The following is a 16,601-nucleotide window of genomic DNA, read 5'->3' on the forward strand; positions in this document are numbered from 1 at the left end:
AATTTATTTTTTGGGGGGTTACTTTAAGTATGGTACTGTATTTGAATGTTTTGGCTTCATCGTAGGAACAGATCTTTTTAACCCTAGGGCTTACTGTGTATATGTGTGTATATATATATATATATATATATATATATATATATATATATATATATATATATATATATATAATTTATTGTATATATTGAAAATAATAGTCTCTGATTTATGATTTGAGAATTTTTTTCATTTAGCAGTGTATGCCAGTAAACCTATGATCATAGTATGATTGATTGATTTAAAGTTTTCAGGCATTCTGGTCATAGTATGATATATGTCAGGGAATAATGCAGGCCTCTTGTTTCTAGAAACTGTGTGTCATATAGAAAATGTGAAAGAAGAGATTTAAATCTAGATATTTCTTGAGGAGAGGGAATTGATATAAGTTGGAGAATACTTGTTGAAGTGATTGTTGAGAGGGTAAGATGGGCAATTGAGAGGTTAAAGGATTGAAAGAAACAAGTAGGTGTTCAGGTTGTAACCGAGTATTGGTACATGGGAAAATTGTTAATTGTCAAACTGGGATAGAGTTCGAAATATTTTGAAGTTAGGAGTCAGAAGGAAAATTTTTCCTTGAAAGGAGTAGTGTTGATAGAGATTGTTGTTAGAAGAATTAAAGCCAAACATTACTATACACAGCTTAAACATAAGAGCATTTTAAACTTCTCTGGTAATATATAAAACCTGCTGGAAGTTTTTACATTTTTCCTGCAACCCAAGCTGGTTTCTGAGGCAGCAACTTCCATTCGAATGTCTTTATTTTTAAATTACGTGTCTTAGTTAATGGTTGTGGCGAAATAATAATTATGGGAAAAGTTGTACTTTGCAATGGTGTTAGAGACTTTAAAATGAAGTTATATAGAGAAATTATGAAAGATTAATGAAAATTGCCTACCCAGTATATAAGCTATTAAACTTATGAAATTCATTTTATTTCAGTTGCAAAGATGAATAGCTAGAAGTCAAAGATAGCCTGGAAAAGTGATTATGGTATTTTTTTCCTGATAGAAATTTTTTGAGGGAAAAAAAAAATAGTTAAGATCAAAGGAATTCAATCTTGGTGATATTGATCTCGATATTTGTCTGGTGTGACAAAAACCTAATGAACATGAAAAGACACTTTAAACAGTTGAAAACCATGTCGTACTTAGAATGTTCTTTTTTTTTTTTTACTATGATTGTATTTTTTTTTAATAACATTGAGTGGAACTCATATAAATAAGAAAATAAGCCTTTATATATATATATATATATATATATATATATATATATATATATATATATATATATATATATAATAGGGCTCTTTTTGGTATTGGGGTCTTCACGGAATCATTTTGTTGTTTTTGATAAATACGTTAAACCCATTTTATCTAAAGGAAAATTCCTATAAGAAAAATCAGGGCATTTTCTCATAAGAGTGGAAACCTGAATAGGTTGTCTATACTTTATTATATATATACAGTATATATGTTACAGTTTGACTGAAAGTAACAGGAAGCAAAAATAAGTTGACCTATGTGCTCATGTGATGGACAAACCTCTGTAAGCTTCATACAACCCACATGGTTCCAACTATACGTATTTCATTCTCTTAAGTTATCCAGAAAATATAGGTAACTTTTTTAATATTTAAAAAGAAAAAAAAAAGATAGGTAATATATTCATGGAAGTCTCAGATGGTTAAGAATTGAAGAAAAAGATGTAGTGAAGATTAGATTTATTATTATTGTTAATATGAAATGCAACTGTGGTGATCTGGCCAAACGGTGTAAACAGGATATTTGTAGGTTTCTTGTAGTTACACCATCAAGTGGATTACAGTATCTGTTACTGTATTCTAGTAACACAAGAATAGAAAATGTTGGTAGGTATATGGGGTAGTAAAATCAATTTTCAGTTGTTTTGTTGGCAATGAAAATTGGGGTTAATAGGTTGAGAGAGAATAACATTAAAATAGCTGTATTATTAAAGAAGTTATGAGGGGAAAGGGCAAAACTAATCTTCAAACGTAAATGGATACCCAATAAATGAGTTAGTAGGGTTTAAAGGTTGGTCATGAATGGCAGAGTTGAGGGACAGGACAATGCTCTAGAGACTGACCACATGTACAAAAAATTAGTGTCCAAGCCCTCGTTTCCCCTCAAGCTGGGACCAGGGAGGGCCAGGCAATGGCTGCTGATAACCCAGCAGGTAAACCTATAGGCTCTCCCAAACCCCCAATCCTTACTGTAGTTCACAAAGATGATGGTGTTGCAGACTGCTAGAAACTAGCGAGCTTGAGCGGGTCTCGAACAGATTGGCAGGCGAGGACGTTTCCAATACATTAGTAGTCATTTGACGAGTTACTTATGTTAAGATGTACTGTATATTTGCGTTGTGCGACTTTCGGAGACCTAATTTCTAGAGGTTGCACCATTCACGAAGTCCAAACTGCAGGGCTAGGCCTACTTCTATACAATACATACTCTATCTGGATGCAAAAGACGAAAACTGGTAGCTTCAAGATATAAGTAATAATATCACAAGGTTCACTCGTTTTGTCTTACCTACATGACAGACTGGCTACAAATATTCCTTTATCATATCTGAATTTTGGTTGGAAATATTTTATTCATAACTGTTCAGTTGTTCGGGCCTTTTCTATTTTCTCCCTTGAGAAGATTTAAGACTTATCAACATCAGTATCATGGAGTACAGTATTAATTTAACAACAATAAGTGATGAGTAACTTTTATCGAACCTACGATGGTTACATGATACATAATAACAATTCTGTAAGTTGTTTATATATGTATACCATGTATGATTTATTAATGGAAATTACTGTGATAAACAAATTACTATAAAATGTTAACTTTTGTTAAGGTGACGACAATAAAGAAAATTAACGATTGTTTTGCGAGTCATATGGCAAACAACTTGGGTTAGCCTCCTGAAAAGGTAACACTCATGATACACGGGATATGTACATAGTGAAGCAATATTATGTTGGTTGTATGATACACAGATGTATACTGTACTGTGTATGTAATTGATGAGGGATGAGTTAATATAAAATTAAAGCCACGAAAGGAGCAAGTTGTATACTAAAGATCTGGATGAATTTCAATGATTGGTAAAAGTTAAGAGGTGGGTGAAGGGGTTAAGCCATCTTGAATTTACAAGTGAAATCTGGGCCAATGATTGAAAGTGTAGATAAGAAATTGGGAAAAGTTATCTTAATTGAGTAGGTGGGTCTGTCTAATGTTGAAGGATGAAAAAATCTTTGTTATAGTATGATTTGGAATATTATGAGGACCTTAGTATTGAAATGAGAATATATGCTAGGTAAAGTGGAATTAGCTTTTGTGTTTTGGAGCAGCAAATGTTCATTCTAAGGACCTTGTTGGTAGGTATAAGCAGCAGTAATTTTGTGTAGATATTTTTTCCACATTGTAGTCCTTCCATGGTTCAATTGTTAAAAGGTTTGATTTTGATGTTGACTGTGGTCTTTGATTTCCTTTGTTGGAGGGAGAGAGAATATTTTTACAATTTCAAAATACCTTATATTTTATTTCTGTTCCTACTCTTTTTGGTACTTTAATTATGAAAATCTTGATTATGAATATTATTAATAGACATTGTTGATAAGAGAATGCTTATTTTAAAATTTTATCACTGGACATTCTAGATTTATTAATAATTCAAATCTGTAAATGAAAGTAGTCATAAAGGTGTAAAAATGTAAAGTAATCTTACAAAAAGTAAAAAGTTTGTGCATTGCCTTAATGGTTTGATTAGTCTGTCTTATTGTGAAATCATTTCCCCTTTTAGTATAAAGCATTTAGTTTCTCTTATGTTTTTTTTTATATACATAATGCATACAGCATATAGTGGAAAAGAACAGGTCTTAAAATGAATATGCATAATCTTGAATTTTATGTTTTTAAATTATTACCATACAAGAATTACATTTTTAGCTTTTTCATTTGATATATTGTATATAATGTGTGGTCCATACCTTTGTTTTTACATACAATATTCCATACATTGTAAGCTTAACCTTGCTAGCCTACAAGACATCCTACCCTATTTACCTCGAAAGACATTGGGATCTAACAATGACCTAGGGAGGATCATTATAAGTATCTCCAAACAAAGTTATATAGCAATTTTAAGAGTAATAAAGTGTGATTTTCCTTTTGACTTGTGTTAAGACAATGAAATTGTTTTTACCGTACAGTAGATTATTCAAACATTTGATTTATTGATATTTGTAAAATACTGTTTAATGACGCATACCATTTTTGTTGTTTCCTTGAAACAGGTCAGAGTTTGGGATACGGTTTTGTCAACTATGTCAGGCAGGATGACGCAGAGAGAGCCATCAACCAGCTCAATGGACTACGTCTCCAGAACAAAACAATCAAGGTGAGAAGATTGGTATTATCATTCTTTTACTCCTGGCCATTTTATGTAGACCTCTTTATATTTTAAGTTAAATTCTTTATTTTACATTCATTAGTTGAACCATCTACAGTATAGAGGTCTATTTAGATATTCTTCCAGTAATTTCATATAGATTCTTAATATTTATTTATTTTTCTATGAGCCTCACCTGATGTTCATATGGCTTCTATTATACTTCAGAATCTCATATATTTTGGTGTTTACCCATAAGATTTATTAGAAATTTCCCAATAATTTTCCTTAAAAAGATTTTGTACTTGCTCCTAGTAAAGTAATGAAACAAACTACTGGTTAATGGTTATGAGTGCCATTGGTTTAAAGTTATTCATTTTTTTCTGTTGCTGTCGTAAAATCAAGATGTATCCTCCTTTTAGAATGTGATAAGTGTTTATCCTCCTGGTTGTATTTATTAGCATTTCTGCATCTAGCTCTTCTTTCCCATTGTTATCCCTACATTAAGGGGTCGGTTGCTTGGTACGCCCTCTCCAGTGCCTTCTATCAAAGACATCCTCTTCCACCTAACCTCCGCTCTCCATATCATTCTGCACCTTATCTTTCCATGTAATTTTCTGCCTCCCTCTCGATCTTCTCCCCGTAATAAGTTCTCCCAAGCCCTCCTCACTCCCTCCTCAACACATGCTCATACCATTTCAATCATGACACTCTTATCACTTCTATAATCTTTACTATGCCTGCCATTCTTTATATTTCATCAATTTTCAGTGATCTAGTCGGTGTTAAACAAGTTCAGGCTCTCTCTGAATCACAATAGCTCATATAACCCTGCTCGGGACACGAGATATAATCTTCATATCTGGCCCATCTGCAGTCAGTGTCCGAGAGGGTAGTCCCACCAATCAAGCTGTTCAGGCAGTCCATTTCAAAGGAGGTTCTTTGTCCATTTAACATCTAATCATCTGGAGAATGTTGTTGCCCCCATTAGAGCTAAATTTTATTAAGACTAAGAGTTTGGCAAATTTTGCACTTCTCGTTAGAAATGGTTTAAAGTATTTCATCTGAAAATAGTTGTTTTTGTCCAGTAAGAGATGTTTATTATATTTTGAACACGCTTTAGACTTTGCAGGTAGTATCCTTAATTTGCTATGTGCGATCAATTTTGAATTTGTCCTTTGTCCAAAAGTGCAGTCTCATTTCTAGTTAGAGGTTTGGTCACGGGAAAAAAAAAATAGCATGCTTTGGGAGATTAAGCGTGAATTTAAACATAGCATGCTTTGGGAGATTAAGCGTGAATTTAAACATTATAAATACTTAACTTCAATTAAGAATAAGCTTCAGCAAAAACAGCAATATGAACATCGGGTGAGCATGGAAACCAATTTTATTATTGAAATTTTTTTTTATCAATTAGGTTTTCTTTGCCATCACAATTTTTACTCTGACTTTTTCTAAGGTATTTTGTAATCTCTGGTGTAGCTCCTTGAGAAACAATTTCATCTAATTTGACTTTGATTTTATAGTAATGGAAGAACTTAGATTTACTTTTATGGCATTCATATGTGAACTAGATTCTTTGGACTGAAATCTTCTATACTTGTATTTAATGTTATGCAAGTACTCTATAGTATTTTATTTGGAAAGGGGTCATAGATGGAGGGAAAGTAATGGTTTTGAATTTTAATATAAAGGGATAGAATTCCTTTCAATATATGATTTAATGAATAAATACTATTTCTAAGTGTTGCTTATTGAGTGTGTAAGGAGACCACATTACTGAATTCCTTCTCAAGTCTGTGTAGTTTGAATCAATTTGACCCTTTCTGATTGAGTGTAGCTTGAAATCAGTTTGCTCTCATTGCTATTGTCATTACTGTTGTATTAACACCATTAGTTTTTCTTATATTATGACCCATAGTGTGTCAGTACCATTAATTAGAAGCCTTTGATGGTAATATAAAATTTTAAGCAATTTTATTTTTATATCACCAGGTATCATATGCAAGGCCGAGCAGTGAAGCCATCAAGGGAGCCAATCTTTATGTCTCTGGTCTACCCAAATCCATGACACAGCAGGATCTAGAAGCAATGTTCAGGGCATATGGATCCATTATCACTTCTCGCATTCTATGTGATAATATCACAGGTAAGATTCTAGCAGTTTGTGTAAAACATTGTATATATACATACATACACAATATGTAGTAAAACCTCTAGATACGAAAGTTTCTGTATACGAAAAACTTAAGTTATGAAACGACATACAAAGATTTTTTCGTCTCATTAAGTATATTAAATTAATCAAATGTATGTGGCTGTTTCATTACAGTATACAAAAATATTTTGCGAAAGCCACTCTAATACAGTATATATATATATATATATATATATATATATATATATATATATATATATATATATATATATATATCTATCTATCTATCTATCTATCTATCTACTGTACAACACTTGCAATGTAGTGTATATTACTGTAATATATGGACAGTACTATCACTACAGTACAGGTTAATTAGTGAAGGTAATACTCGTAAATGTCCTCTGTTTTCGTCAGGTCGACTTGCGCCGTTCAAACTCACTATACACGTTGCCTATATCTACATTACTCTTGTAAAATACGATTTTTAAACATAAAACTTACCCGCTGGTTATATAAGAATGGCTAAAGTCCCTGGACGCTCGTCAGAAATTCAAAGTCTCGCGGCAATCGCAGATATGCCAGGTGTATACTAGCGCCCTCGCGGTAGACATGCCAAACTATTCCAATCAATTCAGACCTTCTCTGCCGCCATTGCTGGCTGGAATGATTGAAATTCACTCACAACTTACTTTGTTTTGGACGGTTTATTTGTTTATGTACACTGTATTTTGGTTTTGGGCTTTTGCTTTAGTGATTTCTCTTTCATATTTTCTTGAAATCTTTATTGTTTTGGGTTTATTTGATTAGTTTTGACCCTTGTTATTGTTTTGTTCTCTCTCGTAACTTTTCAATATGGCCAACCCCTCCCCTGTTTATAGGAAATGTATTAAAGGGTGTCATACTCGTCTCCCTAAAGCTTCTATTGATCCACATACTATTTGTGTAAAATTTAGGGGTAAAACTTGTATTTTTGGGGATCGGTGCGAAGAATGTTGTTCTTTAACCGAAAGTGAGTGGTTAGGTTATGAGCGCTATACTCAGAGATTAGAGAGAGACAGAATTAGGCGCAGTTCTTCCCGTTCTGTAGAATTACCTGTTTCTAATGTCATTGATCCTAATCCTTCCCTCGTAGAGGTAGATCAGGAACCGAAGGAACCTACGATGAGGGATATGTTGTCCGCTATTCAAGCTCTAGGTGTAAGAGTTGAATCGTTAGCGGTGGACAAAAAACAAATGATGTTTGAAATTAATTTGCTTAAAAGCTGTCGCACGGGCGACCTATCAAGTGTTAAAAGTTCGATTAATGTGTCGAGTGTTGTAGAGGGTGCGTCTGCGCAATCCTGTCGTTCGCCTAGCCTAAGACCTCTTTCAAGCTCCCGAACCCATGGGAGAAGTTACGTCGAACGGTGAAAGGGAACGAGAGGCGTCATCAATTGCGCAGATGTCCCCTCGAGCGTTCCTGCTGTCGTGTCACAGGTCGCTCACCCTCACGGCAGGAAAGGTGAGGTTAGTGCTTTATCGCCCTCTTCGTATGAAGGCTTACGTGATGAGATCTGGCGTCAAACCTCTAGACTGCTTAAGAGAAAATCGCACGCAGTGGAACAACAGCGCGATTCTCCTCCCCAACAACCAGGCTGTAGCCATTGGGATACACCTGAGCGGTTTCAGTCCCTTGGCGAGTGTTCGCCTGCGAAACGCTCGGACGTGGGTTCTGAAATGGATAAGGTTTGGTTCAGTCAGATTCGGAGCTGATCCCTGGTTCTGGTGTTACGGTTCATGCACCGCCGCTTCTGTCAGACTGGGGTTCGTCTCCTGAAAGTGGGGAGCGATTTGGAAGCGATGAAGAAGGCGAATTCGCATTGGAAGAGGCGGCATGCGTGTCGCCTAAAAGTGATCCCAAATGGTCTATGCTGTTGGGCATGAAGCGGCAACTCTCGTCGCTTATGCTGTCTTATCGACCTGCTGTTGGCAATGCGGTTGGGTGTCAGCCTTCCGCTTTAGACCCATTGACGCACAGGCGGCCTGTTGTCTCCGGTACTGACGCGTTATCGTACAGGCGATCTCCCAATCACAGTGTTTAACGGCAGGTTGAGGTGGATGCATCTCGTCAGAGGTCTGCTTCTCAACATCAATCGATCGCGCTTACCACCGAACGGCAATCTTCCAAACGCGATGACGTTCACCAAATGGTGGAGCGGGCCGCTAAGTGGCAGGACGGAAGCTGACGCAATATGGAGCGTCAGCGTGACGACTCACACCAGTCAACCTATGACACCGGGGAGCGTCAGCGTCAGCGGCAGACAAACGTTACTCGTCAGTCAACCCATGACACGGCGGAGCGTTAGCGTCAGCCAGACGCTACCCATGACACCACACGTCAGTTTACTCACGACGGCACACAGCAGTCAACCCATGACTCCGAGCGTCAGCCAATCCATGACGCTACACGTCAGTTGACTCTGGTCGCCTCACGTCAGTTGGATGCCATTTCGCATACCGAACGTGACAACAAACGCAAGGCTAGTGATTGTCAGACAGATGGGAATATTGAACAACGCAAGCGCCCCATGTCAGCGCTGACACATTGCACAGGAACGCCGCCTCCCTGAACAAGGCACTACTGCGGTGGCTGAATTTTCGGAGGAAGAGCCGGATGAGGTTTTCTCCCCGGAGGAGCAGTTGTACGATATTTCAGAAGGGGAAGAGGATAAACCGCCTCAACATTTGGTGGACCTCAATAAATTAATGCTGGTCTTCACGGAGTTTTTCCCAGACCATTTTACGCCTGTAGCTCCGCGTTCTCCTCCTTCGGAGTTTACCCTTGGTAAAGCAGCGAAAACATCCTTGTTCACGAAAATGGTACTCTTTTGCTTCTCTAAGAGAGCTTTGAAATTGATGGGAGTGTGGATGGATTCGAAGAAAGCTCTTGGCAAGACGTGTTTCGCTTTTCCTCCTGCCAGACTAGCCTCCAAATCCAGTGTTTGGTATGAGACAGGAAAGGTCTTAGGCTTGGGAGTTCCTGCCTCTGCCCAGGGAGGTTTCTCAAGCCTAGTAGACTCTTCTCGTCGATTACCTATGAGGAAAACTAAAGTGTGGTGGTCTTTGTCGGAGTTCGACCATCTCCTGAAAGGTATGTTCAGGGCTTTTGAGGTGTTTAATTTTCTAGACTGGTCTCTTGGAGCCTTGGGGAGAAAAGTATCGGAAATGAAGGGCACTGACACTAGTAACCTCATTCAACTTATGTCTTGTATGGACAAGGCAGTTAGAGACGGTTCAAATGAATTGGCTGCCCTGCTCACAGCAGGAGTTGTGAAGAAGAGGGCAACTTTGTGTTCGTTCCTCTCTGTAGGGGTCACTCCCTTTCAGAGATCGGAGTTGCTCTTTGCACCGCTGTCTTCTGCGCTTTTCCTGCAAGATATAGTAAGGGAAGTTGCCGCTGCGCTGACGCAGAAGGCTACTCATGATTTGGTTGCCAAGACAGCAAGGAAGGTGCTGCCAACATCTTTCCCTTCCCGTAGACCAAAGGAAACTGCTTCATTTTCGCAATCTGCTCAGTCCTTTCGTGGTAAACCTGCCGGAAGAAGTAACTTCAAGCCCGATGGGAAGAAGTCCAAGAAAAGAGGAGCTAAATCCAGTCGAGGCAGAGTCTGACTGTCCTCTCCTTCAAACAGCAGTGAGGGCCAGGCTGAAATACTTCTGGCAGGCCTGGGAGAAGAGAGGAGCGGACCCTTGGTCCGTTTTTGTTTTAAAGGAAGGATACAAAATCCCATTCCTCTCAAAGCCTCCTTTAGCCATAGATCCTGTGGTTCTCTCGCCCAAATACAGGGAAGGACCAAAGAGGCAAGCCATGCGACTTCAGATGTCTCTTGTTAGAGAAAAAAAGCGATAGAGAGGGTGTGGGACTTAGGATCGCCAGGGTTTTACAACCGTTTGTTCTTGGTCCCCAAGAATTCGGGGGAATGGAGACCGGTTCTGGATGTAAGTGCCCTCAACAACTACGTCCAGAATTCGAAATTCACCATGGAAACTCAGAAAACCGTGCTGGCAGCAGTAAGGAAAGGCAACTGGATGGTATCATTAGACCTCCAGGACGCTTACTTTCATGTCCCAATACATCCGAGTTGTAGAAGTTACCTAAGGTTCGTGTACGGGAAGGAAGTCTTCCAGTTCCGGGCTTTGTGTTTCGGTCTCTGCACAGCCCCTCTAGTATTCACAAAGATCTTGCTGCACTCAAGAGGCATCAGAGCCTCCCTGTACTTGGACGATTGGCTCATAAGAGCCCCCTCGGCCGATCGCTGTTTGAAGGATCTTCAGCTGACATTAAATTTGGCAAAGGAATTGGGACTCATAGTGAGTTCAAAGAAGTCTCAGCTGTCTCCATCCCAGAAGATTCTTTATTTGGGGATGGAGATTCAGAGTCAGACTTTTCAGGCTTTTCCATCACCTGTAAGGATTCAATCAGCTCTCCTAAAACTTGTGCCTTTATGGAAAAGGATGTCAGTTTGGTGAGAGAGTGGATGAGTCTTCTGGGAACCCTCTCGTCACTGGAAAAGTTTGTGTGTCTGGGGAGGCTGCACCTACATCCCCTTCAGTTTCATCTCAATGCTCATTGGAAGAAAGAGGACAGCCTCGACAGGGAAAGCATTCCCATTACGAATTCCATCAGAACGCACCCTCAGTGGTGGAACAACGTGCACAGACTCCAGGAGGGCCTCTTGTTGAAGCAATAGAGCTCAGACCTCGTGTTGTTTTCCGATGCCTCAAACTCGGGGTTGGGGGCGGCAACCTTAGTGAAGGAAGAGATCTCAGGTCTGTGGACAAAAGAGCAAGAAAACCTCCATATCAATCAAAAGGAGCTTTTAGCAGTGCACTTAGCCCTCAAAGGCTTCAAGAATCTAGTCCTAGGCAAAGTGGTGCAGGTCAATGCTGACAGTACCACGGCTCTGGCTTATATAGCAAAGCAATGGGGGGACGCTCTCGAAGTCTCTTTACGAGATAGCAAGATCTCTTCTCGTGGGTGGAGGAAAGGAGGATTACCTTATTGACATGATTTATTTAGGGAGTCAAGAACGTGAGTGCGGACAGACTCGGCAGGAGGAACCAAGTTCTCCCCCACAGAGTGGATGTTACACCTAGACGTTTGCAAGAAGCTATTGGCGGTTATGGGGTCGTCCCCTCATAGACCTGTTTGCAACCTCGAAGACGAAAAGGCTGGAGACATACTGTTCGCCAGTTCGGGATCTCGAGGCAGCTCACATAGACGCGTTCCGGTTAGATTGGTCACACATGGATGTGTACGCGTTCCCACCTTTCAAGATCCTGTACAGGGTGTTACAGAAGTTTGTGTCTCACGAGGGAACCAGAATGACCCTAGTAGCTCCTTTCTGGCCGTCAAGAAGTTGGTTCACAGAGGTATTGGAATGGATGGTGGACATTCCGAGAAGCCTACCGTTAAGAGCAGATCTTCTCAGACAACCTCACTTAGCAAGAAACCACCTAAACCTCCGAGCTCTACGTCTGACTGCCTTCAGTCTATCGAAAAACACGCAAGATCTAGAGGATTTTCGAAGGAGGCAGCAAAAGCTATTGTGAGAGCAAGGAGGACTTCTACCATCAGGGTGTATCAGTCCAAATGGAAGGTATTCAGAGAATGGTGTAGAGCTAACTCGGTCTCTTCTTCCAGTATCTCTATAACACAGATTGCCGATTTCTTCTTAGATCTTAGGACTAAGCATAACTTATCCTCCTCGACTATCAAGGGGTACAGAAGTATGCTGGCAACTGTTTTCAGGCATAGAGATTTGGATCTCTCCAACAATAAAGATCTGCAAGACATCCTTAGGTCCTTTGAAACTTCTAAGAGGCATCAACAGGAATCGCCTGCCTGGAATTTGGATGTTGTTCTTAAATTCCTCATGAGTGACAGATTCGAGCCTTTGCAGTCTGCTTCTTTTTAAGATTTGACCTTGAAGACTCTTCTTGGTTAGCTTGGCTACAGCTAAAAGAGTTAGTGAGATTCACGCCTTGAGCAAGAACATTGGTTTCGAGACGGGAAAGCTATATGCTCCTTGCAACTTGATTTTCTGGCCAAGAATGAGCGTCCTTCCCATCCATGGCTTAAGTCTTTTGAGATTGCTAATCTCTATGATGTAGTGGGCAATGAATTGGAAAGAGTGCTCTGCCCTGTTAGAGCACTAAGGTTCTATTTGGACAGAACAAAGAAGTTGAGAGGCAGCTCAGAGGCTCTTTGGTGTGCAGTTAAGAAGCCTTCTCTGCCTATGTCGAAGAACACTTTATTCTCTTTTATAAGGCTCTTGATTAGAGAGGCTCACATCCAGTGTGGTGAGGCAGATCTTAAGCAGTTCAAGGTTAAGACACATGAAGTTACAGCAGTAGCTACTTCAGTGGCTTTTAAACAAAATCGTTCTCTGCAAAGCATAATGGATACAACTTTTTGGAGAAGTAAATCTGTATTCTCATCCCATTATTTGAAACGTGTACAGACTCTTTATGAGGACTGCTACACTTTGGGTCCATTCGTTGCGGCGAATGCAATAGTAGGTGCAGGATCTACCACTATGCTCACCTAATTCTTAGTACCCTTTTCTACCTCCTGGAACTTGTTTAGTTTTTATGGTTGTATGTGGAGATTGGACGTCAGTCTTCCGCAATCTGTTGATTTGGTCAGGTGATCATGTTGTTCCTAGAGAGCACCCGGAACAAGGGTATTAGTTGAGGTCCTGTCATAGGTTATGGCACCGTTTGACAGCTCCTAGAGATTATCAACCCCCTGGGTGGACCGCTGGATCTCCTAAGGATGGCAGACAGAATGAGGCAGAGAACCATTGCAGTCTGCTTCCTTATCAGGTACGAACCTCTTAAGTTGGTTAGATGTAACTCTTAAGTGAATTTCCAATTACGTTGCTGTCTCTGACCCACCACCAAGGGTGTCAATCAGCCATTCTTATATAACCAGTGGGTAAGTTTTATGTTTAAAAATTATATTTTCATAACAAAATAAATTTTTGAACATACTTACCCGCTGGTTATATAAGTTATAATCCCACCCTCCTCCCCTCTAGAGACCAAGGGGCATGGAAGGTCTGAATTTGGTTGGGATAGTTCGGCCTGTCTACCGCGAGGGCGGTAGTATTCACCTGGCATATCTGCGATTGCCGCGAGATTTTGAATTTCTGCCGGACATCCAGGGACTTTAGCCATTCTTATATAACCAGCGGGTAAGTATGTTAAAAAATTTATTATGAAAATATCATATTTTGTATACAGTACCGTATAGTAAATATAATAAAGGCACTAAAGTAGTATACTAACAAAATGAAAATTAAAAGAAAAAGTATTGGTTTAACATCACTAACCATTTACGTATGAAGTTCTACTCGATAAGTCTGAAGTATGATGCAAGCCTTTGAGCCATCGACTGTTTGGGACGTCTGGTAGCGTAATGTACGCATCACATTTTATACTAAAATCCACTAATACTCACACTCGATATGTACCGGTTCTTTATACTACTCATTTTTACATCAAAATGTGATTCTGCACAAAAAGGACTGAAGCTGGAGGTGCACATGCCAGGAGAAAAGATGCAAGACCGAGGCTGAATGAGCGAGAAATGGCATGTTGTTCTGTTGGGAGAGGGAAATTATGTGAAGGATGCTAGGTTTAAAGGAGCCCTATCGGTTTGAATTTTGCAGGCTGTGGAGAGTATTTATCGGGAACTTCAAACATGAGATATTTTATTTTATAGGTTATACGGTTTTCTGTATTGCAAAAAAAAAAAAAAAAAAAATCTATGAATAAGAGCACTGACTATGTGTGTGTGTGTATATATATATATATATATATATATATATATATATATATATATATATATATATATATACGTGTGTATATATATATATATATATATATGTATATATATTATATATATATATTATATATATATATATATATATATATATATATATATATTATATATATATTATATATATATACCGTATATCCATCCATCCATGATCAGAAAAGTTGTACTAGTTAAACCACCCATATAGCCTAGGTTGGATTGCTGTGAACAAGTAGACATAAACTCCCACCATCACTGATGTGCAATTAGTCATCATGGTGATGAAAACTGGTTAAACCCCTTTCCTCACTGGGCTATTTTTCCCTGTTGGATCCCTTGGGCTTATAGTGTCTTGCTTTTCCAACTAGGGTTGTAATATGTCATGTAATGATAATAATAATGAATAAGTACATGTCCGAAGCCATTGTCCTGCAGTGGTCTAGAAACGGCCGCATTTGCCATTGTTGGTTAGATTTAAGGTAAGAAAGGGAAAAACTAAATTTTATTAAGAAAATAAAAACTTCTGTAATAACAAAAATCTGGTGAGTTTAGCAATTAAATGGAAGCAAATAAAGAAGAGATCAATAAAATTTGTAAACCGAACAAGCTTGTAGAAAGAAGCAATATGAAACATCAGATGAGTATACAGATTTAAGTGCTATATGTGGTTGCTATAATGAGGTTTTGTCAAATTACGATATTTTTATTACTATTGTAGATTTGCCATGATTTTTTAAAAGGAAATATTCCTTACTGATATACTACATGCCACTTTATTTTTTTTCTCAGGCTTGTCTAAGGGAGTGGGTTTTATCCGTTTTGATCAACGTATTGAAGCTGAGCGTGCTATTCAGAAGCTGAATGGTACTATACCAGATGGCGCTCAGGAACCCATCACTGTCAAATTCGCAAACAATCCATCGAACAACAACAAGGCAGTGCCTCCTTTGGCGGCCTACCTCTCACCACTGACCCGGCGTTATGGAGGCCCCATCCACCATCCTGCTGGTCGCTTCAGATACATTCCCCTGTCACCCCTTACCAGGTATGTTCATATGCATTGGAGAGTTTTCTTACCTAAACCTTTGACCTCCCAAACTTGAATCCCCCCCCAAGCCCCTCTTGACAAGAAACCACAAGCGCAAACCACATAACTTCTTTACACATGTCACCCATTTGTCATAAAACAATTTAGTTCCATTACAAATTATATGCAACTGTTGGTAAAGTTTTTGCCTGCATGTGAGATGCACAAAATGAGGCAAATGTAAATTATATTAACTGTTCTTACCAATGTTCAATGAATTTCTTTTCAAGAGCATTTGCATAAGAGTAAGATTACTATTCTTGGAATTGTACAGCAGGATTTCTTAGAGCTTTTATGGTATATATGTTATGAATAGGGATACTGTATGTGTGTATTTGTATGTATATGTATACAGTATACATTTTATATTCATATATATATATATATATATATATATATATATATATGTATACATATATATATATATATATATATATATATATATATATATATATATATATATATATATATATATATATATATATATATATATATATATATATATATATATATATCTATACATATATGTATATATATCTATACATATATATATATATATATATATATATATATATATATATATATATATATATATATATATATATATTCATATATATATATATATATATATATTCATATATATATATAGATAGCATGTACGTATATACAGCACATATTTTAATTATCATATGTCTATATTTCAAGTGAATAGTTAATTAATTTTAAGAAACTTTATTCATGTTTCATCAGGGAAAGATTATCAAATTCATTGCTAACCTGACCACAGCCTTGTTCAAATATTATTCCTGTAGAAGGAAAAAGTGAATGCTGTTGTTGCTGCTTTATTAAGAAAACGTTCATTGCTATTTCCCATTTGGAGTTGAATTTTCTAAGACCAGAATTGGGCGACAAAACTTATAGAATAATTTTTAAAGTTGGATTTTTTCATTTATTTTTTTCTTTAATTTTCAGTACTATATTTAGCACTGTTCAGCTTAAACTAAAGTTTTACATACATTCACAGCATTGGTATTGTTAGTAAACTT

The 16,601-nt window shown here is 37.9% G+C and overlaps 1 protein-coding gene across 19 annotated transcripts in view; it reads left to right on the forward strand.

The window, feature by feature from the left end:
- LOC137655695 (ELAV-like protein 1) overlaps window positions 1–16,601 on the forward strand; it is a 310,530-nt gene that overhangs the window by 238,871 nt on the left and 55,058 nt on the right. For all 19 annotated transcript variants that reach the window (XM_068389671.1, XM_068389670.1, XM_068389672.1 and 16 more), the window contains 3 exons: window positions 4,349–4,452; window positions 6,439–6,592; window positions 15,258–15,513. In XM_068389671.1, coding sequence (XP_068245772.1) covers window positions 4,349–4,452; window positions 6,439–6,592; window positions 15,258–15,513 — 514 coding nt within the window. The remainder of the gene's footprint in view (window positions 1–4,348; window positions 4,453–6,438; window positions 6,593–15,257; window positions 15,514–16,601) is intronic.

This window comes from Palaemon carinicauda, chromosome 16, assembly GCF_036898095.1.
Source record: "Palaemon carinicauda isolate YSFRI2023 chromosome 16, ASM3689809v2, whole genome shotgun sequence".
NCBI lineage: Eukaryota > Metazoa > Arthropoda > Malacostraca > Decapoda > Palaemonidae > Palaemon > Palaemon carinicauda.